The sequence below is a fragment of the Lathamus discolor genome, chromosome 5 (assembly GCF_037157495.1).
Source record: "Lathamus discolor isolate bLatDis1 chromosome 5, bLatDis1.hap1, whole genome shotgun sequence".
In the NCBI taxonomy this organism is placed as follows: Eukaryota; Metazoa; Chordata; class Aves; order Psittaciformes; family Psittacidae; genus Lathamus; species Lathamus discolor.
The window spans coordinates 50137429-50165216 of record NC_088888.1 but is presented as its reverse complement, the minus strand read 5'-3'; the positions used below and the strand labels follow the sequence as shown (position 1 = coordinate 50165216).

General features: G+C 38.5%; 2 protein-coding genes across 19 annotated transcripts in view; one reads left to right on the top strand and one right to left on the bottom strand.

Annotated features, from left to right (window-relative positions):
* Positions 1 to 19: 19 nt before the first annotated feature.
* BCLAF1 (BCL2 associated transcription factor 1) lies at positions 20 to 25874 on the bottom strand. Of its 14 annotated transcripts, none has more exons than XM_065680771.1 (15): positions 25706 to 25874; positions 19749 to 19887; positions 18643 to 18716; positions 18105 to 18150; positions 16456 to 16579; positions 14686 to 15591; positions 12568 to 13239; positions 12288 to 12457; positions 9486 to 9591; positions 8490 to 8574; positions 7621 to 7796; positions 6313 to 6493; positions 2414 to 2560; positions 560 to 769; positions 20 to 411 (listed from the first exon to the last, which is right to left on the bottom strand). In XM_065680771.1, exons 5-15 carry the CDS (start codon positions 16557 to 16559, stop codon positions 406 to 408), a joined length of 2763 nt encoding a protein of 920 aa, XP_065536843.1. In that variant the 5' UTR covers positions 16560 to 16579; positions 18105 to 18150; positions 18643 to 18716; positions 19749 to 19887; positions 25706 to 25874; the 3' UTR covers positions 20 to 405. The 14 variants fall into 14 exon arrangements, with proteins under 14 accessions (XP_065536843.1, XP_065536844.1, XP_065536841.1 ...); XM_065680772.1 differs by lacking the exon at positions 25706 to 25874 and adding an exon at positions 25256 to 25409; XM_065680769.1 differs by lacking the exon at positions 25706 to 25874 and adding an exon at positions 24839 to 25085.
* Positions 25173 to 27788, top strand: part of LOC136015186 (uncharacterized) — a 34935-nt gene continuing 32319 nt past the window's right edge. For 2 of the 5 annotated variants that reach the window (XM_065680798.1, XM_065680795.1), the window contains exon 1: positions 25875 to 26603. In XM_065680798.1, the coding sequence (XP_065536870.1) occupies positions 26572 to 26603 (32 nt within the window). In that variant the 5' untranslated portion in view covers positions 25875 to 26571. Of the gene's footprint in view, positions 26604 to 27788 lie in introns of all 5 variants that reach the window. The other 3 variants (XM_065680797.1, XM_065680796.1, XM_065680794.1) reach the window with 3 other exon arrangements.

Below are 27788 nucleotides of genomic sequence, written 5' to 3'. Positions count from 1 at the left end.
AAAAAATGCTGCTCCAAGATTTCAGGTGTGCAGAGCTGTAAGTTTACTTCAGAATAAAACACAGACATAGGGGAGAATCAAAACTTTTAGAGTTGTACTTGACCATGTATTTGGACAAAGCAGAATTACACTGCATATAACAAACAGTAAAATTTCTTAAAAGTTGTTACAAATATTTTACTTTCTACCTGTACGATCATTAACATAGTTTACTATATCAAGATTTTTTTTCTAAAGGCTTAAAACAAAAACAATCCCTCTAAACTACTTTCCAACAGTAAAATTTAAGTAAAACGCTTACATTCATTTGACAACAAAAAAAACCCCCAAAAAACAAAAAACATATTAAAAATGTTGGGTGGGTGGTGCAAGAGCTGCTCTTTCAGCTACAACTTTCTTCTAGGGTTATTCCTGTTGAAAGAAAGAAAACAGTCTTGTAAAATGTTCATAACCCAAACTCCAAAACCTTTAACATGACCCACCCCCCCACACACACACACAGTTACCTGAGATATTGCAAGATAAAACTGTCTAATCTGCAATTTGCTAAACTGTTTACCTTTTCTTCTTTGCGTCTGTCCTTTTCTTCATTATTCTCAATTGTTTCTTCTTCATCTTCCACAATTCCATCCCCTTGGTATTTGTCATGTGTCCACTTCGGACTGCTACCTGACTTTTTGAAGTTAAAACGCCCTCTGCCACGCTGGAAAGTACCACGGCCTCTTCCTCTTTTGGCCCAATAATCCACACCATCATCTCTGTCATCATGCTACAATAATATCAGACAAAGAACAACGTTAGAATACCTCTTAAATGTACACCTTAAATGTTAGTACTCTATGATTAAATTTATACTATACACAGAAAACAAACAAAACCCCAATTAACAGAGCTTTTTAACAGTTCAGATCATAATAAATTGGTTTATGTGCCCTTATTAGCTGTGGACCTACTCAAATGTTTGCGAGTACCAAATCAGCTATTTGTCACTTCAGTCAGAATAAAGTAACTAGCTTTGAGAATAAAGTATTTGTGATTTTAAAGAAGGAAGCTCTAGGAATGTGCTAGGATTTCTTGTTTTTACTTCAAAGCAGATAGAATTCTGTATAATTATTAATGGAGGGTAACTGAAGGCAGTTTTCAGAAACCCTGCTTTCACCTGCACAACACAGGGAAAATGAAGTTTAAACTGTTCAAATCTGACATTAACATTTGAGTTTCCTTGGTTCATTAGCTTAAATTTTGCTATCTTTCTACCAAATATAAGCTTACACAGTTTGCTTAATCTTCTGACAATCATCCCATGCACTGCATGAACATTAGAGACAATTATTTCATATGAAAAAGGTTTATATTTAGAAGAGTGAGGTACACTTGCTTCAACATCTGCTCTTTTTACTTGTGATTTGGAAAGAAATCTGAACTATTAAACACATACCACACCTATATAAACCAGTTTATTAATAATTACGTGTTAAGAATAGTTAATGGGTGGCTTTTTATTAAAAACACATTTTTAGGTATAAGAAAAATTTTAATAGCTACAATTACTTGTTCTAGCTATCACAGAATTTCTGAATTAACAGATCTTAAGGTCCTTTCCAACCCTAACTATTCTATGATTCTATAATTATCAGATCTTTCTGGTTACAGATCAGAAATGTTTATATAAATGTGGGGAGATGGAGGAGAACTCTTTGTACAAACACTCAATTTATGACTGCATTATTTCTTGGATTAACCGTTAATATATGTGACAAGATAATGCTTTTAGGAGAAGGTCTAATCTTCCTTACTTAACTTTTTTCCATAGTGAAACAATATCCTTAGAAATTTGCACTGTTAAGGAAATCACTGGAACAGAAGCCAACTGTTCAGCATACTACACTACTTACTGAGTGGTTACGTCAACAGGCCTTCTTTCATAATCCAGATGGGGGAAAATGCACAATAAGGTGATTTTATGGCTATCATACTACTCAATAACAGAACGACTGTTAATAACAGAGTCAGCCTACGTACATGCACAAATATTGTCAGCTTTTCCTGATCTTCCACTATTGCAGACTTCCAGACAAACGTAAGACAAAACTTGAATGCCATATAGACATGAATCTAGGGAAACACAGTACAAGTCTTTTCCCTTCAAAATTTAGTCATTTTAGTCTGAATCTGCCTTCTTCCCCAATCACCAATGAAGGTTTTGGACATCAGTTCTGTGTCAGGCCTCAGTTACTGCCACAGCCTGCTGTGAAACAACACAAAAGCTGCAGAACCAGGCTCTCCTAATAACCCTGCTATCCTCACATTTATGTAACTGAAGTCCCTGTCTGTACATGCATGCTACTTCTACACTTGTAGAAAGTTTGAAAAAACAAAAGCATGCATAAGGTATCGAGTTCTCCACACCCACCAAGAAGTATTTCTTGCTTTTTGGGGTATATTCAGGATCCCATTCCTCTTCCTTCGGTCTCTTCTGAAAAGTAGTATTTGAGTTGCTGGGACCAGTATTTGTTCCAGCAAAGACTCCTCTGGCTCTTCCTCTGCCCCTAATTCGAAACTGATTAACCAAGATGTCATTTAATTCGTTTACATAAAACCACAAAGAAGAGTTCATGTTCTCTATTACTGAAAATAGCTTTCTGTGCTTAATTACAGTAACTGCAAGTGTAAAACCATTTTCAGTTTGGTATGTTACCTTAATCTATTCAAGCATTCACTTTGAAATAATGACTCTATTCAACTTAATTGAAACACATGAGTTCTTGACATAAATTGACCCACAACCACCAAAATGAAATTTCCTTTGACTGCTGGTAAACCAGTGTGTTGCAACAAGGGGTCAGAAGAAGCTTCTGAAGCGGTTCACAGACAAAAGCAAACAGAAGAACTAGACTGAAAAAGGGAGAATACTGTCAGGGGGAAAAGAAATGTAATTTATGGAGTCAGTCATATTGGTTACGAGGAAGTGATTTTAGAATACATACAAACATTGCAGTTTTCAAATAAATATATCCGCTTTGTGTTACTCATTTTCAACATTCAGAAATGTATGTTAGGCAAATAATATTTCAAATGAACAATTTATTTATTACAATCAACAGTATGTACTATACAGAGCAGAAATGCTTGAAGTGAAAAATAGTGTCCTAACCTTTATAATGAATTAAGAGGACTTAAAAATGATATGCTGAAAAGTCTTACAGCAACAAGGAAAATACTCAACTCAGAATACACCAAGCAACATACACATTTCCCTCAGCATGTATATTTTCAGCTTGTAGGAAACATTAACAGAGTTTATATCCTCCATTCAAGGAGAGAACAAAGGTTAGGTTGGGAAGATAGATTGCTAAAACCTACAGTTCCTAGAGAACACGATTTCCATAAACAGTCTAGTTAAACAGACAGAACTGGGGCTTCAGAGTAACTTTACAAAAATATGACTGCAAATTAACTTCATTTATTAAAAATAAGTAGTTCCATAATGCTCCAGTACTTCTACTGCTGAATTTATGCTGGACAGTTTTAAAAGTATTCTGAAATCAAAGAGTCTAAAAATCAATCTGTAAAAGGCTCATAAGACCTATCAAAAACGGGGGGGTGGGGAGGGTGGGAGAGGGAAAGGGGAAGTGTGTAAGAAACAAAAACACCCAAAACCCTGCTTAGAAAATCAGCTGGAAAGTGGCAGACTAACACCAAAAAGAAAACGCCACCTGTGCAAGAGAGGAAATATTACATGCTTTATTCCAAATAGCTTTGAAACCTTTACAAATTAGGGCACAACAAGAAGTATCATAGTAGGGAAAAAAAAAAAGATGTAGAGATGAAACAGGCAGGATTTTTAAAAAAGGAGGGATGAGCATTTCCTGGTGTTAGGACCCAAGATCAGATTCCCTTCAAGGAAAATACCTACAGCTTTTTTCAACACTGTGTTGACACACTCCTCCCCACCAGGTCATGGTTCAGGCAAAGAACTACAGGATGTGAAATCTACTATGATATTATATTTATGGGCTTACTTACTGCAAAGACCATCCAAAAAAAAAAAAATTATATATATATATATATATATATGAAAACTCCTTTTATACAGAAAACAAAATTCTTTAGGAGCTGGATACTAATGACAGTGCCATCAGAAGATTCTACTTATCCTTATTTCTGTGTTCCTACTTTAAAACTATTTATGTTTTATGTATAAGAAACCTAGAATTAAATACTATAAATCTAGCAGGAAGTGTTAGTGCAAAAATCTTTGCTCATTTAACATGAAACTGACAGCTTAGCTTAAAAGTCTCCTCCATCGACCAGTCTATTTCTCCAAGTATATCAAGGCTTTCTGCTTTGGGAAAGATTCACACCCAGAACATTTTATCTACTCCAAAGGCAAAGCAGTATTTACTGGAATACAGCCACTCTTAGCCTAAACTACAAACAAATTCCTACACTAGCTAGTCTGTATATTTCAATATTACCCAGCCTGTATCCCTGAAGAGAACATTTGAGTAACTCAACAGGTTGGCCTATTTAATATTCTTCTGTCCAGGCACAGTTTGTTCAATAAGCTTATGTGTGACCAGAACATTAACCAGTTACTCCATAGTCAGAACTGGTAGTCACCATTAGTTAAATTAGGAGTCTATTAAATTTCCAATTCATATCTACTTAAAGTAGCATCTTTTTCACAATGCATACAATCTGGTTTTTACAAAGCAGTAAGGCTTCCACCAATTACGAATTTTCTGACAGGAGAGGGGTTTTAAGCTCTACATTGTTAACTCAGTGCCACTAGCTCATATACCTACAGGCTACGCTGATATTGTCCTATTTGATGCCTACACCATGCAAGGAGTTATATATTTATGCCACACAGATGCTCCTTAGTATAATTACATTGAAAAAAATTAACAAGACAGGAGAAAACGCTGAATTTTTAAGTTAGAAATTCTGAATGTTTCATATTCTTCTAAGTAGCTAAAGCTTTTTAGTTGGAAGATTCAAACCCTAACTCAAGCATTGCACACCCCACATGCATTTCAGAAACCCTCATGTGTAGTTCAAAAGTTTTTACACTACTACAAACAATTCAATGTATATTTATAGCTGTCAGTACCTTTTAGCATTATTTAGTGTTAATTATAGACTACATGAAGGAAATATTATGAAAGTATAAAATTACTCCTACCCATTATAGAACTCTATTTGGCAGATTTCCCACCACTCAAACACTGAACTTTTTTTTTTTTTTTTTTTTCAATTTGTTTTGGTTCTCTAAGGGCTTTTATTTCTTGCATGTGTGAGTTATTCTGTATGTGTGTTTTGGTTTGGGGTTGGCTGGAGTTTTTTTAGTGTGGGTTTGGTGTTTTTAGGTTGGGTTGGTTTTTTGTTAAGTGTTCCTTATCTTTTCAAGGCCTCCTTTACTGAATCCTAGTCTTCCCTAGTACTTCTACATTTCTCAGTTAAATATCACAGAATCACAGAATCACAGAATCCCAAGGGTTGGAAGGGACCTAAAAAGATCATCTAGTCCAACCCCCCTGCAAGAGCAGGGTAACCTACAGTACATCACACAGGAACTTGTCCAGGTGGGCCTTGAATATCTCCAGTGTAGGAGACTCCACAACCCCCCTGGGCAGCCTGTTCCAGTGCTCTGTCACTCTTACAGTAAAGAAATATCAGTAATTATGTTCATATGGAAGTTTTAACATTAAGATTTTTCTTAAGACTGTGTGGTCAATGTGTTACTTTCCAAATCACAATGCTAAAACACATTCCAGAGCTAAATTAATGAGCTTTCATGCTCACTGTGGCTACTCCAGACCAAATAAACACTGGAGAAAAAAAACAACCCACAAGTATACCATCTCCTCTCCTCAATACAGCTGTTTCAAAGTTGATGTACATTTTTAAGTATGTACCCTTCCCTACTTAAAAAGTTGCAGGCATCACAGACAAAGGAGGGCAAAACCAAACAAAGTGACATGGAAAGTGACAGAAGCTGCATGGAGCTAAGAGGTAACAGATCACAGGATTTCATATTTACAGAAAGGTAATTTTTCAGACCCTGTTAGGAAACAACATAACTATTAAAGAGCAAGGAAGAAGCAAGAAATAATTTTTCCCACCCTTAGCTAGGGTCTTTAGTGGCATGCTAATGTTATTTGCACACCAATTAACTGATGTTGGGCAGTGCTGGGGGAAAAAAATACAAACCAACCAACCTTCCAGGTTTGGTATACCACATAAAGGAATTCAAGAATCACTGCTATGAATCAGTCTAGCCTAGGTAAGAATAAGAGAGCAACTTACAAAGGTGCCTCTTGGCCTATTAACTCCTGCAAAACCAGAGTATTCTTTTTGTTCGTGGTGGGTTTTGAACTCTTCATCCCTTTCTTTCTTGCAATCCTTTTCTTCTCGAGAGCTGGATGAGGAAGAAGATGGGGAGGAAGATGGGGAGGACCGAGCACGGTCTTGATCTCTTTTTTGTTTACTGAAAAATAAAAAGATACACTGCGTGCTATTTTAAAAGTACTAGATAGTCTGTAACATGCTATACTAAAACAGGTCTCTTTTACGAAAAACTATCCCCCTTCTGGTTATAAAATCACATACATGTTACGTACTTCAGGCATTAAGCTGCAGTATAGTTCCACTTTCCAGCCTCCTCTTAATACATTCAAATGCACTAAATGTGTCTTATTGCTAGTGAGTTGGAAAGCAGCAGTCTGCAAACTGCAAATACAGCTTTTCTATGTTTTGATGCCATGGAGAGATTCTGTTACTTTTAAGATTTGCCTTTCTTCTGAGGCAAAAAAAAACAGAAGTTGAAGGCAGTTTTATAGTAACTTTACACAGTTCAGTTTGCACAATTGAGAAGATATGGTGTGGGCTTCCATACATAGATGGCTGTAGGGAATTAGCCAGTGGAAGATAATGTGGATACCAAAGTCAGAAAGTAAATGGGAAACAGAAAGCATAAGTAAAAATTCATTGTATATTCAGTACAAAGTAGGGGAAAACATTCCTACAGCAAGACTTTTTTACTAACCCCATAGTGGTACTAGTTTGACCCGAATTACAAGATTTTAATATTCTATTCAAAAGAAGGTCATACCTGAAGTAATTCTTACCACTGCTACACAGTATCCACTGAGATAGGCTAACATTTTTTTCTTAAGAAGAGCCCACTGGCCTTAGATAAAAATAACAATTCCCCTTCTCACCCATATTAAAACTTAAGTATCAGTAAGATTCTCATACTCTGGGTGTTATGAGTTGAAAAAGTGCGGAATCAAGCATAACGAACCAAAGTTCTTACACAAACTGTTTATAGAAATGTACTGCATTGAAGTCCAACCTCCTGATGTAGCCTGGATAATAGGACAGATTAATTTGTCATTTTTTTTTCAGTGTTAGCTTGCTATTCCAAAGTTTTTGTCCTCATCCACCATAAGCCGTGTAAAAGACAGATAATACATATTTGCTGTAAAACAAATAATTTTAATTGTTTAAATTTAAATGTTCCATTATACATTGAAAATTGAAAGCAATTAAGCTTACAATTACAAAAGGCTAATTAGAAGCTAAAAACCTATAAAAGAAACTTCAAATATTTACCTGTCATCTTTGTAAGATTTGTAATCCTTGTAATCTTTGGGAGTTTTCTCCTGCTTTCTTGACCCACTGGATTCCCTGGAACCCTTTGAGTCTCCTCGTTCTTTACTTCGCTCTTTTCTACGTCGGTCAATGTCATGCCGAAGATCAGCAGAATCGCACCTTAATTTTTTATCTCCCTGTAAACAAATATGTATTTTGGAACAAAATTTTGAGATAAAACATCCAGAAGAGAAGCTGAATGAAAAGGCAAGCTGTGCATCTATTTTCAAAAAAGCATGACAGAATTTACCTATTTTTCAACAAACTCTTCAGCAGACAAACTGACTTTAAGTGAATGCTTTTTACATGCAATGGCTAGATCTAAAAAAAGAACAGCTAAGAATTTCAGTTTCAAACAAGCATTCCCATCAAGCCAACGGGATATCCATTTTTTTCATGCAGACAGACCATAATACATGGTTTAGGAGAATGTTCAAGTATTCATTTCTTCTGGTGAATTGATTTAACAGAGTACAAGTGCCTTTGTAATTCAACCATACTACATCAACACCTCAGTGCTTCCCCCCACCCCTTTCTATTCCTTGTTCTTTGGCAGCTTAGTGCCACAAAAATGATCATGTTATATCCAAGAAGAAAGGTGGAAGAAGACTTGACCTTACATGCCACGTTATCAATATAGCAAAATCATGCTACATAAACTGGCTTCTTGGTAAAAAGTTCTACTTGAAGGAAAAAAGAATATTCTAAATGCAAGACAATAAATAAAAATTATTTTTGCATTTTTAGACACAAACACCAAGTTGAAGTTCAGATTTAAACAAAATACATTAAGTTGAGAAATACAGACGGGACTTTTACTTTGAACCTACTTTTTGACTTTCTTCTTTAAAGACTCTCTCTTCACCTGTTAAACGGGTATGCTTCCTCAGAGTACTTGGAGAGATGTCAATCCTCCTAAATGTAAAATAAAAACAGTGTCTTGCCATGTGTGTATGTGACTGTTCATGGCCTCAGACATTTCTTTTCCACAGAAAACTGAGAAAAACAAGCCATTTTTGCAGTAAAACAAACTTTTTGCATATAAAGATCCACCATCAGAATAAAAAAAGGAGACTAAAAACTAAAAACCTTGGTTCTGCTTTGTGTAAAATATGCTAAACACAAACAGGCAGTCTGATTTTTCACATTTTAAGTACAGCTTTGAAGATGCGAGAAACGTTTAATCAGTTATTTCAAAAGATCAGTGTATGCAGCCAGTTGAGACTCCCACAGCTGACATCAACACTATGATAACTTGCTGTAAAGTCAAAAATACTTAACCATTAAGGAAACTTGTGAAGTTGGATACTGAATATGGAGATAATATATCCTCACATGCAACACAAATGTAGTACACTGCATCATAAAGCATGTTCAGAAACTACATCTGCATGCCTACCTTCTTATATTTCAGGCTCTCAAAGAGTTTTCAAAAAAACTGCTGTACATGAGCACACAAAAAACCCTAAAGTAGTATGAGATGGAATATTTCACACTGAAGAATAAAAGATGCTTGTACTGAGCTTCTTTTCACCTTCAATACATATGCCACTCAATTTGAGCACTGCATGTGAGAAAAGTAAATATATCCCGAATGAGATACACAGGTAGAGAAGACATCTGCTACAAAGCCACAGATGAAGCCAGGCTTGGCTTACACGAGTGTTTTTAGGGAAGTGGGTGTTGATGGGGTTTTCTGACATTTGTATTCACACAGAAATTGACACATTACTCCATAAGGATTAGAAAAATTATTTTGGGTTCCCAAAAGAAATAACAGACATTATCTGAAACACAAAGCATCTACATATGGAGTTAACATATACCTATGTATTTCTGGGCTCTTTTGCCGGGTGCAGTGCTCTTCAGTAGCTTTTTGATATGCAGTGAACCTCTCATTTAGGGTCATTCCAGCTGACTTGAAGTATTGCTCTGTTGGTTACAACAGAAAAAAAACACTGTTTCATTAGTTTAATTCAACTGACATGTATTTTACTCCTGACAAAGGCAAGTAGCAGGCAAGAAATAAAGTATTTTCAATAAATTTATCAGGACAAGCAAATGTGGTGTTTTCCCTATTTTTACACATTCTGGAACCCAAACAAAGTAACAGTGCGTAGCACCACTGCAAGTCTACTTACAACTATGCCATGACTTTATCACATCTAATTCAAACTAATTTACAGATTAAAACTTGCATTTTCAATAACATTTTTCTTTAATGAAAGAGAAAGGTGCAATTTCTTAACAGTAATACTTTGTCCATAAGAGAAAATGAAGTTATTTTGAGTCATGAATACTTGCAGTAAGTACATTTTACTATTAATCTCATCTTTAACTTATGTGTTTTCTCTCAATTAATGCTTAAGTAATATATGCTTCAATAACTACACAAATGACCTAACAAGTCATTTCTTATAGGAATACAACTTCTTAATTTGAAGCTGTGATGACAAATAATCCAAAACAATTAACACACCTATATGTAAATAAATTCATTTAAGCATCTGGCATCTTGGCAAACTTGACAACTTCTGACAAACTTTCTCCTTCCTTCAGAGACAGCTAAATTAGCAACAGCAAAACTCAGTTTCTAAACCAGCTCAACAAATGTGTTTAAATGTAATATAGAAATACATTAAGTCATGAGCTATGAAATGTTACATATGAAGCAAGCTATCTGCTTAACAGGTCAACATACATCTGTATCAACTTACCGCCCGGCATCCAGTATTTTCTCATAACCAACCATTAAAACTTGAAACGGCCACTACAAGGGTAGTGCCTCAATCATAATTCCACCAAACACAGGAATTTGAGCTAGCAATTCTGTTTTTATGCCATTTTTGCCAGGAAGACAGAAGGTTCAACTTTGCCTGTTTGGCATCTGTATCTTTCAACAGCTATTTTACTTTTGTAACATGGATTTTGCCATTTCAAAACACATTCCAGGACCTAGTTACAATGAAAAAGAAAACATCACTGGGCATTTTCAGCTCTACATCAATAAAGAGCTGTTCAGACTGGTCGCATCACACCAACAATGAACATTACTTCCATTTGTCAAGAATTACTAAAATCTGATCATAGATCACAGTGAATTTGAAACTTAAAAAGAAGTTCTGCTTTCAAAAACAACTGTAACTGTACATATTCTAATAACTTTGACCAGACAGGCTGTTAAGCTGTTACATTTACCAGGTATTTAACATATAAGAATTCACAGAAAAACAGTCTATACTGTGATCAGCATGTATGAGTTTCAGGAAAATTACTTCACCTACAGCCTACATATGGTACCATATAAGCAAAAACTTACAGAAACTCTCATTGGATTGAGCCTTAAATCTCTTTACATCAGGAAAATAGACACTTTCAAAACAAATTCTAAACAGGTGTCCCAGTAAGATTTTTTTTCTCCATCTAATACCTTATCATCATCTATTGTTGCTATTACTTTCTTCTTTACAAATAATTCAAAATGTAGATCATGTGACCTTAGTAATCTGAATTTTGCCAACAAAATGAGGCTTTCATTGGAATCTTAGCACGCAAATCTTTGTGATTTTGAAAGCTAAGCATCTTAAAAAACAATGCTTAGAGACAGATATGCTGAAACCGGTCACTTAAATAAGTCTTTTCACATTCCCTCTTTGTATGATGATACGGCAAAATTATTTTCACCATCAAGTTCTTCCAGTATTATCCCAGTACTTTAAACACAAGAACAAGACAACAGCCCAGTGAAATAAAGTAAATATTATGGGGAAAAAAGCATTTAACGAACCCTCCAGACACCCCCACTGGATTTTAAAGAATTATCAGTCTTTCCCATCAGAAAACTTTGAAAAACTATGAGCCCTAAAGGAAACAGATCCACTTTGATGGTCTGGCTTTTGGGGTTAAGGTTGGGGTTTTTTTGGTGATGGTGATGGTTGGCTGAGGGTTTTCTGAGTTGCTTATACTAAGCAGCAGCCACTACTTAAAAATCACAAATTAATTAGTGTATAATTAATTTTATGGAGGTTTATTTAGCCACTGCCAAGTTCCTGTAAGTGAAATTCTTGGCTCCAGCACTACAATATTGTCAAAAAGGAATAAAATTAAACGTCACACTGTATTTTAGTGTCACTTAGAACACATTTTTTCTTAAATCTGATTGAGACAAAAAACCTGTTCTAGTAAGAACCTGGAAATAAGCTCTAGAGTGCTCCAAAGGAATGCCATTGTACTGACAGTGCAAAAGACACCTGTCAATCCACACTACACCACTTAATATAAAGTTGTACGTAGAGCCACTAAAATAAAACTAAACAAGACTGATGTAGTATGTTTAAAATACACTGCAAATATTCAAACTTCACATGCTACTTAGCTCAAAAACTTATCCAGAAATACTGTATAACCACTATTATGCCTCTACACAGCTTGTTGTGTTTTGTTGGAAGGTTTTAATACTAGCTTCTGAGGCAATTATTTTCTAATTGTTTTTACGTGTACCTCCAAAGGAAGAAAATCTGACTACATCAACATTAAAAGACTGCTGAAATCTTCCTGTACTAGAGACAGCAAACAGACTTAAATGAAGTTGTCAGACATGTATTTGGTACCACAAACTGAACACGTACCTTTGACATGATGAACCAACGACACAATGTGCTGAATAAATGACTCTGACGTGCTTTTGCTGGCCTGTGGCAACTTAATGTGGTCAAAGATGGATCGGAACTCTTGCTCCTTCTTGACGGAATGGACAAGTGTGCTAGCAAGCAGCCTGTCTTTAGTCAAGGAAGCAGGTCTAAATGCATCAACAAGAGAGAAACACACAGAAAGAAACCACTAGTTTAAATAAAGATGAATGACACTGCAGTCAGGTGGAGAACCACACTGTAAAGTGAAATAATTTACCTATTGGAATCATCAAGAGGTACCGGTGCCATTTTGAGTTTAACTTCAGGACGATGGGAGTCACTGGCTATCATTTTGATCCTAAGTGGGCTCTCCTCTCTGAAGGTGGATTTTTCTCTCGCATCCAGATTCTTGTGTAGAGGGGGACTGTAATCAAAGAGTTCTTTGAGCTTTTCAGACTTTACCTGCTCGGGTGACTGAGTTTCTTTCTTCATCATTTGTCTCTCCGAACTCTTGTCTTCTTCCTTGTGCTTATCTTTTGTTGCGCTAGGCCTTTCCACTACATAGCCAGTCTCCTTAGGCTTATAATTTTTCTCATCTCTAAATCCATCGTTCTCTCTATTGCCCTTGATTGGTATTTTAGATTTGTATTTGGCTCCTTCCTCCTCAGCATTCCGGTGAGATGCAGTAGGAAAATTTTTACCCTGATCTGCCAGGACAGACTTTCTGAACTGTCTGTAATCCTCTGTCTCCTCAGTGTCCTCCCCTTCAGAGTCATTAAACTTTTCTTTCCCAGGCTCTTTATCAACGAAAAAATCTAAAGTTTCCTGTTCCTCCCATTCCCTTTCTCCCTCTGTCCTCCCTTTTTCTGATCCTCTTTCCTTCTGGGCCTCCTTCTCCCTGGTATTACCCCTATCAAGCAGGTATACTCTAGACTCTTCATCTGTGTACCTGTGGATAGCAAAGAAGAGACTGGTAACTCTGGATTGCATTCATTCCAGTTCACTTGCATTCCTCTTTTGTGTCAATCCCACACCAAGAAAATACATTCCTCTGAGCAATTCAACTTCAGCATGCAACACTTAGCACACCACTAACACTGTGCCCAGTGTCATCTGTGTACTACTGGAGGCATTTGAAGAATATAATGCCTTTCTGCAGAACACACAGAAATTCTCTGCTTGAGTTTATAAAAAAAAAAAAAAGCTAGTGGTTGGTTCTTTCTTAATCATTTTCTCTTACAGCAGTAATTTTTTTCCATCAAATTCAAATGAAATGCGGTAATTTAGACTGCAATTCTTTTTGTACTTTTGGTGCAAAACTTAAAGGAATACTAAAGAGTGAATTATTTTCAAGATCCTGCACATTTCTAGAAGAATTCCAAAGTCTGACAGAGGCTTAATGCATTCGCTATATTGTGTATAAGCAAGGAACCTTTAGAAAGCAGCTCTCCTAAGCACAGAAACTCACCAATTAATTAGTTCAGCCACTATACACTATTTTCACATATGTCTTAATACATTCACTGACTCCAGCACATCGAACTGAGAGGAAGTAATATTTTTGATCTTCTAAGCAATATATTTTTACATAATAAATCACTGGACAAATTCATTTAAAAAACCTACAATCAAATCTATATAGCAGAGTCACAGCTTTGCTCTGCAATTCATTTTATAAGAAATCCACTGAGGTACAAGTCACATTAGAAAGGAACTGTGATGTCAGTAAGATTCTTACAACTTTTAAAAATTACTACTGTATCGAACATTTTAAGAGCAAGTTGAAGAATTCTACGGTTACTGGAATATATACACTGAGTTTTAAATATGTCATTCTTTCACATCCGTGGTATTCTTGGAACATTATTCTAAGACCTACCCTTTTCTATAAGTAATACAAGTCAAGGTATCAAAGTTGCACCACACAATTAACAATCAATGCTGTTTATGTTAACAAAGAAATCATTGTACCACACCTGCATTTTTAGACTTTCAAAAATTTGCACTTCAAACTACACAAAGCATTGAAATTTTAAAATACTTGAACGTAATTCTTTATCAAACAAGCAAGTCTGATGCACACACTATTCCAATTAAGATTTTTCTTAACAGCAAATGGAGCATAAGAAAATACACTGTAAAGGAAACGCACAAACCAATTTTTCCTCAAGGATACATGTCCCTATCTCCACTAGCTGACAGCCAAGAATCTGAAGCATCTTTTGAGGAAAAGGCACGTTTCTAGCTAAATTCCAGACAGACTAAAATTAGTAATATTTATTCCACAGTATTCCTTCCATATTGTGTTTTCCAAGGCACAGTGATGATCTTGCCTAAACTCTACAACAGGAAGCACTTTAAAAAGGCAACATTGAGCTTATAATTTAATTCTTACCTTTTCATAAACTTTCCACCTTTTGGAGTTTCCTGATCACCACCCTCAGGATAAAATGACCGTGCTCGAGCCTCCTCACGTGGAGCACTCTGTGATGGGATTGTCTTTGCAGGGCTTCTCCTCGAAGGGATATGATGCAGTGGGCTATTCTGAGAAGGACTATAACGGCTAGAACCATTTCCAAGAGAACCAGAGCCAGACCTCTCAGGACTATGTTGAATGGAATGGGAATGTTGAGGTGTGTCCTTTGCTGAGTGGGCTGTACTAAGCAAAGGGGCATCAGAGCAAGATGAACTCTGACTAGGTGGGGTGGCAATTGAAGGACTATGGGGTGACCTTGGACTGTTATCATATGCTGAAAGGCCAGGCCAAATGTCGCCAGAAGCTGCTGATGATTTGTTAAAATCGTCAAGAGACTCTGATGGGTCATGTTCAAATGTATCTTTCTGTTCATCTTGTGATTTACTTTTCAAGGGGCTATCTTGCAAAGGAGCCCCTTCAGTTTTCTTTGCCTGCTTTTCCAGAGACGCGCGTCTTTTGGAAGAGACAGGTGATTTGCTGTATGGGGATGAAGAACGAGATGAAGAGGACCTTGGGGACCTGGAAGATCTGTAAGATCGACGAGATCTGCTCCGGGATCTCTGAGAAGACACAGACCTTCGTTTTGGACTTCTGGAACGTGAACGGCCCCGCCTAGGACTTCGGGAGTGTCTTCGGTTCCAGACAGGCCTATAACCTCCACGATGGTATCTACCACCTCCTCCTTGATAATACCCTCTACCTCTTCCTCTGTAACCATAGGGACGTCTCATTCCTCTAGTATTTCTGTAATCTCTGCGATAATCTCTAGAATAAACACGATCCCTGCTGCGAGATCGTGAATATGTCCTTGACCGAGACCTAGAACTAAAATTAAAAAGCAAATATTAATATCTGACAACTGGAGAGTTAAAGAAAAAGCGCCTTGACACTAAATGCTACATTTCTCAAATGCAAACAGAACGGTAAAGGAAGCGGACTAACAGTTTTAAGGTAACTTCTACAACCTATTTATCATTTGTCTCAAAGGATTATAATAAATGAATAAATGTATCTACACTTCTAAGGACTGTGAAACTTAGACTTCAGCAACACATAATTAAGACATTACTAGCCTCAGTGGCCTGCTCTGCCATTTTATCAGTTATCATCACTCTGGAGCATGGCATTCAGTTCCCCAACCATCACGATTCACAGCCTGGAACATGAAGTTACATGACCGCCTGTTTAATATGCCAGACTGTGGACAGCAGCTGAGGCAGCAGTAAACATTCAATTCAGCCACTGCTTTTATGGAAGATGATAATGTCCACTAGTAAGAAAGATCAGGAAAAGGCTGGAGGCAACTGAGAAGACAAGATACAGCAAAGTTTATCTGCTGAAGCCTTAAGTTCTCCAGATCTGAAAAGCTGCATGAGAAATACAGAACAAATCACAATGAAAAATACTAGAGAAAGAAAGGAGGAAGTAAGAAGGAAGAACCAAACAAGCCACAAATCATGAAGAAACATTAGCATTCTGAAATTATCTTGAGATACAGGAAAAGAGGATAAATAGCCAAGTATTAAACAAAGTAATTGAAATTACATTCAAAGCAGAATTTATCTACTGCCTAAAATGAAGTAAAATCCCAGGCTCACTTTTGCCACAGCATCATGCAAATGAAAAATTATTTCCAGACAACAACTAATACACTAAACCATCTTTCCATGCAGCAAGACATCAACTTACCTGTATCTCTTTTTTCTAGAATGTGATCTGGATCTTGACCTAGAGCTGGAATGAGATCTGGACTTTGATCTTGAAGAATGTGATCTAGAGTTAGATCGACCCATTTTTCCCAGTAGATATACTCCTTACCAAAAGAAAGGGCAGTGAGTGGAGGGGGTGGAAAAAGGGAAGCAACTACTTAGAGTACATGTAAATCACAAATGAACAAAATTTTTATATCCTAAAATGAGGTCAGAAAGAAGTACATTTCCTAAACCAAAGAACTTTGAAGACAATACAAGCACATGGAAAGCTCAACCACATTTTAAACAATTTAACATAGCTACAGTCTATGTGGTTTATTTGAAAAGATAAAAAGTATAACAGTAAAAGGTTTTCTACATTTAATTGCAAACTGATCCTGTAGGAGAGGAAGCAACATAAAACCCCCAACATTTCTGCAAATTGAGGCAAGAAATACCAAGTCTGGACAATTACATGTTTTTATATTTTTTTAATAAAATCCTTGCTGTTTGCATTGTTTATAGTTTCCTTGCATTTCTAATGCACTTATCTTTCTCTGAGAGGACTTCACAATCCTCTAAAATGTACCTTTTACATAAGAAAAACAAAAAAAGCCCTTTAGTATTCTGTACAGCAGTTGTTGGTTTGAGCCAGGGTATTATTTCTCTTAACCACACATACTAAAGCTAATCACTCTGATCCGATTTTCCACCAGTCAATATGCCCACCTGGCATCTTTCTAGGTTAACTTTGCCTTTTAAACTACATGTAAAATGAAGTTTTTAACAGCTACTTCAATAACGTGGCTTGCTACAGAACTTGACACTTTTCAGCTCAAATTAAGCTATAAAAACTACAATTGATTATAAAGCAATGAGTCTTAAAAAGAAATAAACTCGTAATTTCTTCTTATGTACAGTCATAAAATATTTAGAATTAGTGCTAACCATAAAAACATACAAACCTTTTCCTTTTCAGATCAGTGATTAAAAATGCCCAATTTAATTAATAAAAATATTTGATCTATTACCATTTTCTTTTGAAATTGCCCAGCTTAAAAAAGCAAATAAAAAAAGCGGTCACATTAGACAACCTGAATATAAACTATGAATAAGTGACTACACAATTTCAGGCCTTTGTATGCTTAGCATCTCTAATCATCATAACTTCGTAATAATTAAAAATAGGAAAACCAAACATTCAACTTTTGTATCGCAAACAGGCATGAAAGCCTAAAATCACTGTGTTGAGCTTTTATTTTCAATGCAATAAGCACTTTCTGTCACAAGGTACTTTACATAATTAAAATATCACCCAGGTAACAAGAAATATTATATAAAGACAAACAGCATTGGAGCTTAATTTAAAGTTAAAAAAAAAAAAAAAAAAAAAAAAAATCAGAGATTTTAGAAGCCTGTAAGAGAATCCAAAAGAAGCAAGAGGATCAATCTGTCCCCCATCAACTGGTCCCTCCTACCCCAGATGACTTCCACCACCACAGTAGCACAAGAGTTCACATAGCCTCAAAGAGATGTAACCTCATCTGAAATTAACCCAGAAAAAAAAAAAAAAAAAATCTATTTTAACCTAAACTATCTTCCCATTTAACTAAAAAAAAAAAAAAAAAAAAAAAAAGAAATATTTACCTCAGAGAAGAGTAAGATGTTGAATGCTGTCTTTTACTGGCTCCTTCTATTAAAAAGCAAATTTGTATAACCTATACTCAGAAGATGGTTTCTAATTCATTGTGTTCAATTAAACTCACAGAAAATGGCTTATAATCTCTTATGGTTATCTACTCATAGGCAAGATAAATGTAAAGGCTTTAAATTGTTGTAAGACATGAGAGTGATATGAAAAACAGGTTTTTTGCTATTACAAGTAATTTTCAGGCCAAACTTCAACATACAGTAAGTTTATAATACAACCCAATCTTATCTTTAAAGGAAAATTTTTTGATTCACCTGGTATTGAACAGTAATATTTATATATTTGCATTCTACATTCGACAAATATGTACATACTGTAACAGCTGACCTTTACAAGAGATAAGCTAATTTCAGAAAGTTTTATATATTGTAGTGTCTTACCGCTAGCATAGATTTGAAGAAAACAAAATCAATTCTCATTTTAAATGGTTGGGTACAATGAGATCATTTCAAAATACAATTACGTTAATCTTACCTCAAACCGTCGGTTGGTGCCAATGAAGCAATTATTTCAAAGCTCTCTATTTGTGCTTTCAGCAATATTGATCCCTATAGAACATATAAAAAAGAGACTGTCAAAGACGTGAATTTTTACTAAAGGGCAGGTACTACCTTTTGTTTACATGGATTAATCTGTTTATCATTAAAAGACAACACATGAATTGGCAAATTTACTCCTGGACTCAGCGAAGCTCCATGTTAAGACTGGAGCAGTTGCAGAGCTAGCCACTGCCAAGGGGCAAATCCTACTCCCCTTTCATACATGATCACTCCTCCTTCAGCCTTGCTTACAGGGCTGTACTACACATTATCCTCACCTCCACAACAGCCCTGACACCCTTCAGGTACTTCAGTGTGCAAGCTCTTGACACCAAGAAATCACTTTCATATGGCTAAATGAAGGGCCAAACAAGTGCCAGAGCTGGATTATGGGGTAAAGAACAGCACACAGCCAGAAGGAGGGAGCAAAAAGGACAGTGGCAAACTGTTAGAGCAGTTGGAATTCTAACATCCAGCTTCACAATAACTGGAGCTATCTTTTTTTGAGGGGAAGGAAAAAAAAAAAAGAAAAGGAAAATGAAAAGAAGGGATGAGGACTTAGGAAAACAGTGCAAGCTTTAGATTTCTTTTGCAACATTTATACTGTTATACCTTCTTGTGTGAAATGTGTACTTAAATAACCAACAACTCCTTTAAAAAGTTCTTTCACCTGTATACAGAAACACAGCATAACTGTAATAAGGAAGCTAGTCTCAAATGTACAAACTTTTCACTAGCCTCTACTTTTAATTACCCCAAAGCCTTAAGACTATGCATACATTCGTAGCCTCACTCAACATAAAGCAAACTTTCCAATTCCAGTAAAGCAACTCAGAATTTTGTTCCAGTTCAGTACAGAGAAGGATCTCCCAGAAATGCTTCAAGTCAACAATTTAGTCATCAAAGCCAAAGCTGCAAGGCATCCACTGCTCCTAAGTGACACTTTCACACTTGTTCATAGATGCTTTCAATGTTCGCTTAATCTAAAAGAAGAAACGTAGCACTTGTGTTCATAAACACTGCTTTCAAAAGTCCACTTACCATTCACTAGTAGTGACCAAGATATTTCCAATTTCTACAAAACATATGCCTTAATAAGATTAAGTTTTTACTTCTCATCATCAGCAAGCATGAGTCTCTGAAGGAGCACAGTAGTGTATCGGACCATTTCAGATCTTGTCTAGACAAAAGGTGAGATGGCATTAGCTAGCAAAGGTTAATTAAGGCATTCAGAAGTCTAGTACAGAAAAAGTAACATAAACTTCAGCTAAATAGAGGCTCAGTCTGAGATTTTAAATCAGTATTTACATCATCTCTACTTCTGACTTTTAAAACCTGTTGGTGTTAGCTGAAATCTAAAATTCTAATTTAGACAAGTCTTTAGATCTTGGGGATCTATAACAAGATAGTTATTTCACTTTTAAAACCTCTAGGCAAAAGACAGGATCTTAAACTACTACAGCTTAACCTCTGTCAGTCAGTTCTGCAGTTTCAGGAATCTTTTCCATCAACTGGCAAAGCCAAGAAGTAGCCACACTTTTGTTGTGGGGTTTTTTTCCCTTCAGCAGCCACTGAATGCACCACATCCAACACTGGCAGCTAGAATATATTTGCCACCCTTCTCACTAATTTTCTTTCCCCCCCTTACAGAAAAGTATGGATATAACTTTAAAAAAAAAAAAAAAGGCAGCTTTGAATAGAAAACATTAACTATTGAATAAAAATTCAACTACTTGTAGCTTTTATTTCCTTTTAATTGAAATAGGTAAAAGCTTGACAAACAAAACACCCTCTTCCAAACTCTCATATTTAGGAATTAAAATTAAAAGACTACACAGCTGCTTTTCAAATAAAGGTTTGTCTGTGTAAATGTTCTCACAATATGCAAAAATCTAAAATTTTGTTAACCTCTATTAAATTAATTTAGAAAATAATGGTACATATAGAAACACATAGGGATACAGCTCCTTTAAACAGTAAGTTTCTACATGCTTCACTTTCACAAAAAAAAAAAAAAAACACAAAAACACAAACCACATTCTTTTGAAAGCATCACAACTACAAAATACTGTTTCATGGTGTCAAACAAAATGACCTACAGCCTCCTCCTGTAGGCTCTTATGCTCACTGTGCGTCTGTAGCGGCTATACCATGTCTACCATATCAAGTAAGGGCGCAAGTGGCTAAGGGCAATGAAAAAAAAAAATGACATCACTACCGCTGAGTATTTTTGAAAGAGGACCATGACCTCCAGGAACATGGTCTATGTCTGAAACACCACATGATTTTCTGCAACACAAGCTGCTTTTCGCCATGCTTTCTGCCCTGAGCATGTGAAAGGCTTTTCCCATATTTAGGGCTTGGCTCTCAACCACTTCACTCCTGTGTTAGAAAATCTGGGTAGTATAGAGGAAGCTGCTGTAGCTCCATATTACTTTAAACCAGAATAAGATGGCACTCCTATCTTAAATTAACAATCCTACCTGTCCTATCCTTTGTTTCCTCCCATCCCTGATCATGATCTCCCTTATGCCAGGGCAAGTATTTCTGCAGCCACACGGTGCATTAGAAAAACATATGGACCACCTGGATTAGCTTCAATACAAATGATATTTCTGATACAGTTTATGATGCAGTCCCAGAAATGCTTGGGGCAACACAGGGAAGCTGCAATAGCATCCAGACAGGACTGCTTCTTTTGCCAGCACTGCAGTCTTCGCTTCCTTGAAACTAGCCTGGTGAAGCCACCAGCAGCACCAAACTTGGAAAATAAGCTTTTTGTCAGTACTTACAAGTAGCTACAAAAAACAAAAACCCAAGAACAAAAACCAACAACATATACCCCCTCCTCCCCTGTGCCCAGAGAACCAAACCTTAACATGGAAACCTATACTTTATTAAGAAATGAGTAGTCCGTTACCTGTCAGACAGTGAACCACATCACAACCAAAGAGAGTCAAGGTAAGTTTCTTAATATCAAAATCTTTGGGTGCCTTTAATAAGGCTCCGACAACAAGTGTAATAAAAAACAAACCCAGCAAACAGAATACACAATAGAATAAGGCTTATCCCATCACAAGCAACACAATAATGAGCAAGTAAATGTCACTGTTAGCATTTGCTATGTTCAAAAGAAAAACGAAGACAAAGAAAACTCTTTCAAATTCCTTTTAAACATTATTTTTAAGAGTCCTTTTTACACCACTGATGTTAAAAGTTTTCTCAGAGTACACAGACTGCAGATACAACTTATCTGTTAAGCCATTTTAAAAGTTCTACCACACACGGAAGTTTCTGAAGACACTTCAGCACAGTCATACCCATTTACACTAGCAAAACACTGCTTCCTCTTAGCTTCATTATTTAAGCTATCCCTCATAGTTATTTAGTAGTCTACATTTCTCTTGCTTAAGCATTAGTTGAAAGCTGTCAAAGAGTTAAATTGAAATCTTGTTAAAGTAATGCACAAGCTGTTGCCAAAATGCATTTTCATTCAAAGATTCAGGCTTCGAAAGCAACAAGGATTACACAATCAAGACAAAACAAAAGGGGATAGAACAGTCTTCACAAAATCCCCACAGAACTTGAATATTCTCTTGTAATACACCTATGGAATTAAATAAAGCCAGTCCAATTGAAACAGTAGTGTAAGGCATCTGTTGAGTGCTTATACATCTGCTATACTTTCATTCACCCTTTATCTCCCTCCCACTTTTTTTAAAGCATTACAGACTTAACAGCGGCATACCACAAACAGAATAGAATGCATTTAGTTAGTGACTGCAAACCCATGCTATTCAGATCATCAATAACTGAGAATCCCACAGATACTAAAATGCCACAGCAAATATGCCCAAACTATCTTGGACTCTACAAATAAGAGCTGGGAAATGTATTTCCTCTCTATTTTATATTCTTGCTATTTATTATCTTCATAATACCCACACAGCTACAAAGACAAAACAGACCCATTTAAGAATTACAGCATGAAATGTCAACTGGAACAGTAAATATACAAAGGCCTTTTTTCCCCAATTCATTCATTTCTTTATAGAAAACAATATAAAATATTTGCAAATTAAGCCAAAACCCAGCATCTTAGTAGTAGTGAAATCAGCTCTGCAAAACCATCATATGATTGTTAGCTGCTCTTTTATGTAATACCAGTGGCAAACAAAAGCATGTTTCTCCTCTAACTAAAACCACAGAAGTCAAAGTGACTATTTCTAAGGATTCTGTCAATACAAAAAAAAAGGAGTTAGCATGCTTTTGGATACATATTGTTTTGGGTTGCCATTCTTATAATTTTTTGTTTTAAACACGGTGTTTTCAACTGCCCTTCACATGCAGTTTCCACAATCTCCTTGCAACAAACTACAAGCATGCTGCAGAAAAGGCTATCTTCCCTCCCTCATCTGTTCCAAGACAAACAGTCATATAGGTGCTTGGTGAGCTAGGGCAGTCAACTGACCCAGAAGAAAATTACTCTCACTGTTCTGGACAGAAAGACAAAGCTGACTCTTCAGCCACATCACCTCCCATATCCCATTTACTGCAAGGCTGCATGGAGGCCAGTGCTAGCACAATGAACAAGACAGCAATGCACTTTTTCAGAATACCTTTGGGAGAAACACTCACACAGATAAACTGAATACAGCTGTAATCCAAAGGCTTACTTTCTTCAGTAGTTTCCTTCACCTATCTCCACTATTTGTAAACAAACCCGAAACATTCTCTGGCATTCCTCAAAACTCCATGCCACAATCTCTCCTTGACAACCAGCCTGAGTCTAATCCATCCAAATACATACACCAGAGCTTCAAAGAACAGTTCCATGCTGACCCTTCCTGAATTCCTACAATCACTCCAAGTTTTCTGCATCCCCAATGGCAACAGGCCCTTCCCCATGGTACACGATTCCCCCTACTTCCCCCAATAAAGATTCCCTCAACCACAGCCTTCACCTGAGGAACTGTTCCACACAGTCAGGCCCACTAAAGCCTTTCTCACGCCATGGGCCCAGTACTCAGAAGAGAGGAAGTCCCACCCCAGGTACTGATATATGTAACACATTAAACCTCTTCCTGCCATACAGCACAGCCTGTCACTCAACATCAAAAGGGATGAGTAGGAAGCAGCAGTTCCTTTTCTACCTTCCACAACAAACTGCATGGAGTGCAACTTGGAGCCAGAGCCTTTACCCCTTCGTATTTCCCCCACTTTTGCCTAAAGCTATGAGATTATCAGAGAGGAGAAACATTAGAAAGGAGGAGAAACACAACAGCTAGACAGCATTTCCTGGAACCCCACACTCTTTGAACAAGCCTTCCCACACTGAGAACAACTATTCTAAGAGGCATTTTCATATACTTGTAACAAATGAAACATTACTCAAGCAGTGACTACTTGCAGTGTCAAGAACTTTCTTTGTTTTGCATGCCCCCACGTCCTTCTGTAGTAAAATTTAACTGCTCGTGTTGCGGCATCTCCTTATCTCCGAGATAAATAAGTGACAAGTTGTACTGACTTGGTAAAGGATCACCATGACACACAAAAAGATAATCTGCTTTTTAGAAGAAAATTGGAGGCAAAAAAAGTAGGCGGTTTACAAGGCAAACGAAAAATAAAGGACAAGATCCTGCAAAGGGTGTATACTACAGCACGCTCTACACCAGGAACACAATAGCCCCTTTCGGCAAGGGACATAAAACCCACTCCAGCCCCTCACCGGCTATGCAGGCATTTCTAAACAGGAAGGTCAAGGAGCAGGGAGGCAACCCGGAGCACATCATTAAAGGCACAAGCGCCTCAACCGCAGTCATGCCCGAAGGGAAGTTCCTCCAACGAGCGTATAAAGGCTGATCCAGCATCCTTTCACCCCAGCGCCGTTTCCCTCCCGGAGTCACACCCGCGAGCATAACGGGGACGTTTTGTTCCCGTAACCATCGCTGCACGGCGATCTCCTCAGGCCTGCCTCCCACAGGGAAGTCGGAAAGGTTGCCAACCCAGGCCGGCCGGGGTGGAGGCCCAGCGGGCCAGGCCGCACCTTCCACTTCCCCCCTCCCGCGCCCGGCTTCCAGAAGCCGCGAACCAGCCCCACGGCTGGGTCCCGCCGCCCCCTCCCTCTCTACCTTCGCTCCCCAGGGCGCCGTCCAGGCCGACGGAGGAGCGACGCCGGCTCGGCCCGACTCCCGCAGGAGGCGGCAGCGGCAGCCGCGTCAGGGTGGTGTCGGCGGCCGCAAGGCCCCTCCCCGGGGCAGCGGTAGTGCCCGTCGCCCCGGGGACTGGCGCGGCCACCAGAGGGGAAAGAATGGCAGGGTGGGGGAACGGGACACCGAGGATAATGGCTGCGGAGCGCCGAGGTCACGCGGCGGGGAAGGGCGGGACGGCGCGCGGCACAGGGGGAGGGGAGGCGGGAGGCGCGACCGCGCGGGGGGCGCGACAGGGGGGGTGGGGAGACTGCTCCCCCAGCCATTTCTGCCCGGCTCGGCAGCGGCTACGCACACCACCGTCCGCAAAGCCTCCCGTCACCTCCGCCCCTTCCTCACCTGTCTGACGGAACTGCCGGTGGCCCCGCTCCCTTACCGCGGCTCGGCCGCCATTTCCCGTCTCACCGGAGAAAAAGACGCGGGGCCCAAAGGGAAAAAGGAAAAACCACCATAGAGAGCGGGAGGTGGGCTGCCGCCGCGGGGCCGTCACTTCCGCCCTGGGCGGGAAAACACCGGCACCCCTCACCGCCCCAGCGCCATCTTGGTTTTGGGTAGCCGTCCGCAAGGAAGATGGCGGCACACCGTGCTGATACTAAACGGCAGGTAGCCCCCCCTCCACTCCCCCCGTGCCCGTGTCCCGGGGTGAGCGGAGGGGCCTTGCCCTACGTTCCGTGTCCCGCCGGCTGCAGCTCGAGTACTCCCGCAGCACCACGAGTAAAGCTGTCGTCTTTTATTTTCTACCTCCCCCATCAAAGAGTGATCCGAGGGGCCGGCCCCCGGCCCGCTTACCTGTGCGTTGTGCTGCGCGTCCATCCACGAGAGCTGCTTGGGCAGGCTTGTCTGCACGGCGGGGCGCAGCGGGCGGACCCCCGTCCAGCGGCATTGGCGCCGGGGGCTCCCGCGCGCCAGGAAGCAGAGCGCCTAGCTGCGGCGCTTTACTGCAGCCGGTTTTGCGGCAGATGTGCGCGAATCGGCCGGGAGCAGCGCGCCCGGGGTTGCTGGAGCGCCCAGAAAGCGCAGCAGAGGGCTGTGTTCCGTCTGGTGCGCAAAGGTACTGTGTCGGCTGAAAAGTACAACGCTCAAGCGAGGGCTTGAGTAACACGAAGTGACGCTGCTCAAATTTTACACAGCCGATTTATTTTGTAAATGTTATTGCATAGTATTTCAAAGACAAGGATAAAAACTATAAAACAAACAAACAAAAAAAAGAGCTGGCAAAGGTGCATATGCACAATTTTAACTGAGCTTTTAAGTTAAGGAAGTAATGACTGCAAGGCATTCAAAAGCAACTGATGGAGAATAAAGGCACTTGAAACGGGAAGCAGGCATAACTCCCAAATGCTGGTTTGCCGTTAACTGAGTAGGGAAAGTAATGCACTGGCTCTTTAAGCATGGCCTTCTACCTTCTGCATAGACAGCAACGAGTAAGTGGCTGGTGCTGAAACTGAGTTTTTAGTTCTGACCAGTTGTGGCTACCTGATGAACAGCGTGGCCTAGACAGACACACAGTTCACTCTGTCCTTTTTTTTATGCTTTTTCCCTTATGCAGGGGTAGAGGTAAGTAACCTATACCTCAAGTGCAGCACATGTGCCCTGACTTGCTGTAACCAACAAAACACTATCAACCTGGAGGCTAATAATGGAGGCTATCAATAATGGACTCATGGGAAGAAGCCAGCTTACTAGGGTGAGTAAGGTTTCCAGAACTGTTGTGGGATTTGGGTGAACACAAATGACACATCCACATTTCCTAATGGTTCTGAAGACCTGGGGGATGCTCGTTTCCCTTCAGTGGTGGAAAGCTTGCCTATATTTTCTGAGATACAAGGGATATATTTAATTGGGACAGAAAGGCTGGTCACTTCTACTCTTTCAATTCTCCATTATATTTATGACAACATACTAGAGGCCCAGAATACAAAAAAAAAAAACCAAAACACTTCCCCCCAAAAACCACACGCCACCCAAAAAACCCACACACCACCCAAAAAAATGAAACAAACCAAGCTATACCATGAAGCGTTTTTAAAAAAAAATGTTTTCAAATATATTTACATAATGACAAATAACGTAAGTTGTTTCAAGTTTTGTTCACTCCTTGTTTTATCAAAAAATTTGACATTTGAGCTATGGGTTCTGTGATTCTTCAGTGCAGCCCCTTGTTAGCAAAAACATTAGGATGTACACCCAAAACACACCAAACCAGTGGTTTTCTAAGGGTATTGATATGAAACACAACCTGAAAGGTCTTTCATCTCTGTCCTGCAAGCTGTTATACTTCTTCAAATCCTTGATGCCCTGCCTTTAGGTGGTAATTTACCTTGTAAAATTCCAGGTATTTTTTTATACAGCTTGTTTAAACTTCTAAGGTGTGTGGGCACATCTGATCTACCTTTGATGTTTTAGAGGCACTTTTTTGCTACAAAGTAAAAAAAAAACAAAACACACCCAAAACAAAAAAGGCAAAAAAAAAAAAAAAAGGAATTAGTTATGTGTTTATTATTATCATAGGAGGTAGTAGCTCTGGCCATGACACAAAGTGCTGCTTTATTGGAATACAGCAACAGTCTGGAAAATTTACAGTCAAGTACAGAAGTTCAAAGCAATGGGAAGATACATGAAGACAAAGCAGCACCCTAGTATTATCATAGTGTCATCACTGGCCCCAGGCAAACTCTTGCTGACTGTTAGCAGATGTCTTCACTATTCAGTGAGTCAGCTGAGTACTTGCACATCTTCTCAGCAGTAATGTAGAAAGGGGAAATGAGTAGCAAAGTCCATCGTTAATAGGCAGCAGTGAAATCAGATTATCCCATCAGGGAATAAGTGTTACAAGATGATAATGTAACCTCAATTCCAAAGATTTATTAAG

Excerpts from the sequence above, each read along its gene's own strand:
- BCLAF1 (XM_065680771.1), bottom strand. The coding sequence starts at position 16,559 with ATGGGTCGATCTAACTCTAGATCACATTCTTCAAGATCAAAGTCCAGA. Across the intron at positions 2,561-6,312 it reads ATAGGCCAAGAGGCACCTTT|TTTCGAATTAGGGGCAGAGG; the intron begins GTAAGTTGCTCT and ends TTGGTTAATCAG. Across the intron at positions 770-2,413 it reads AAAGCAAGAAATACTTCTTG|CATGATGACAGAGATGATGG; the intron begins GTGGGTGTGGAG and ends ATATTATTGTAG.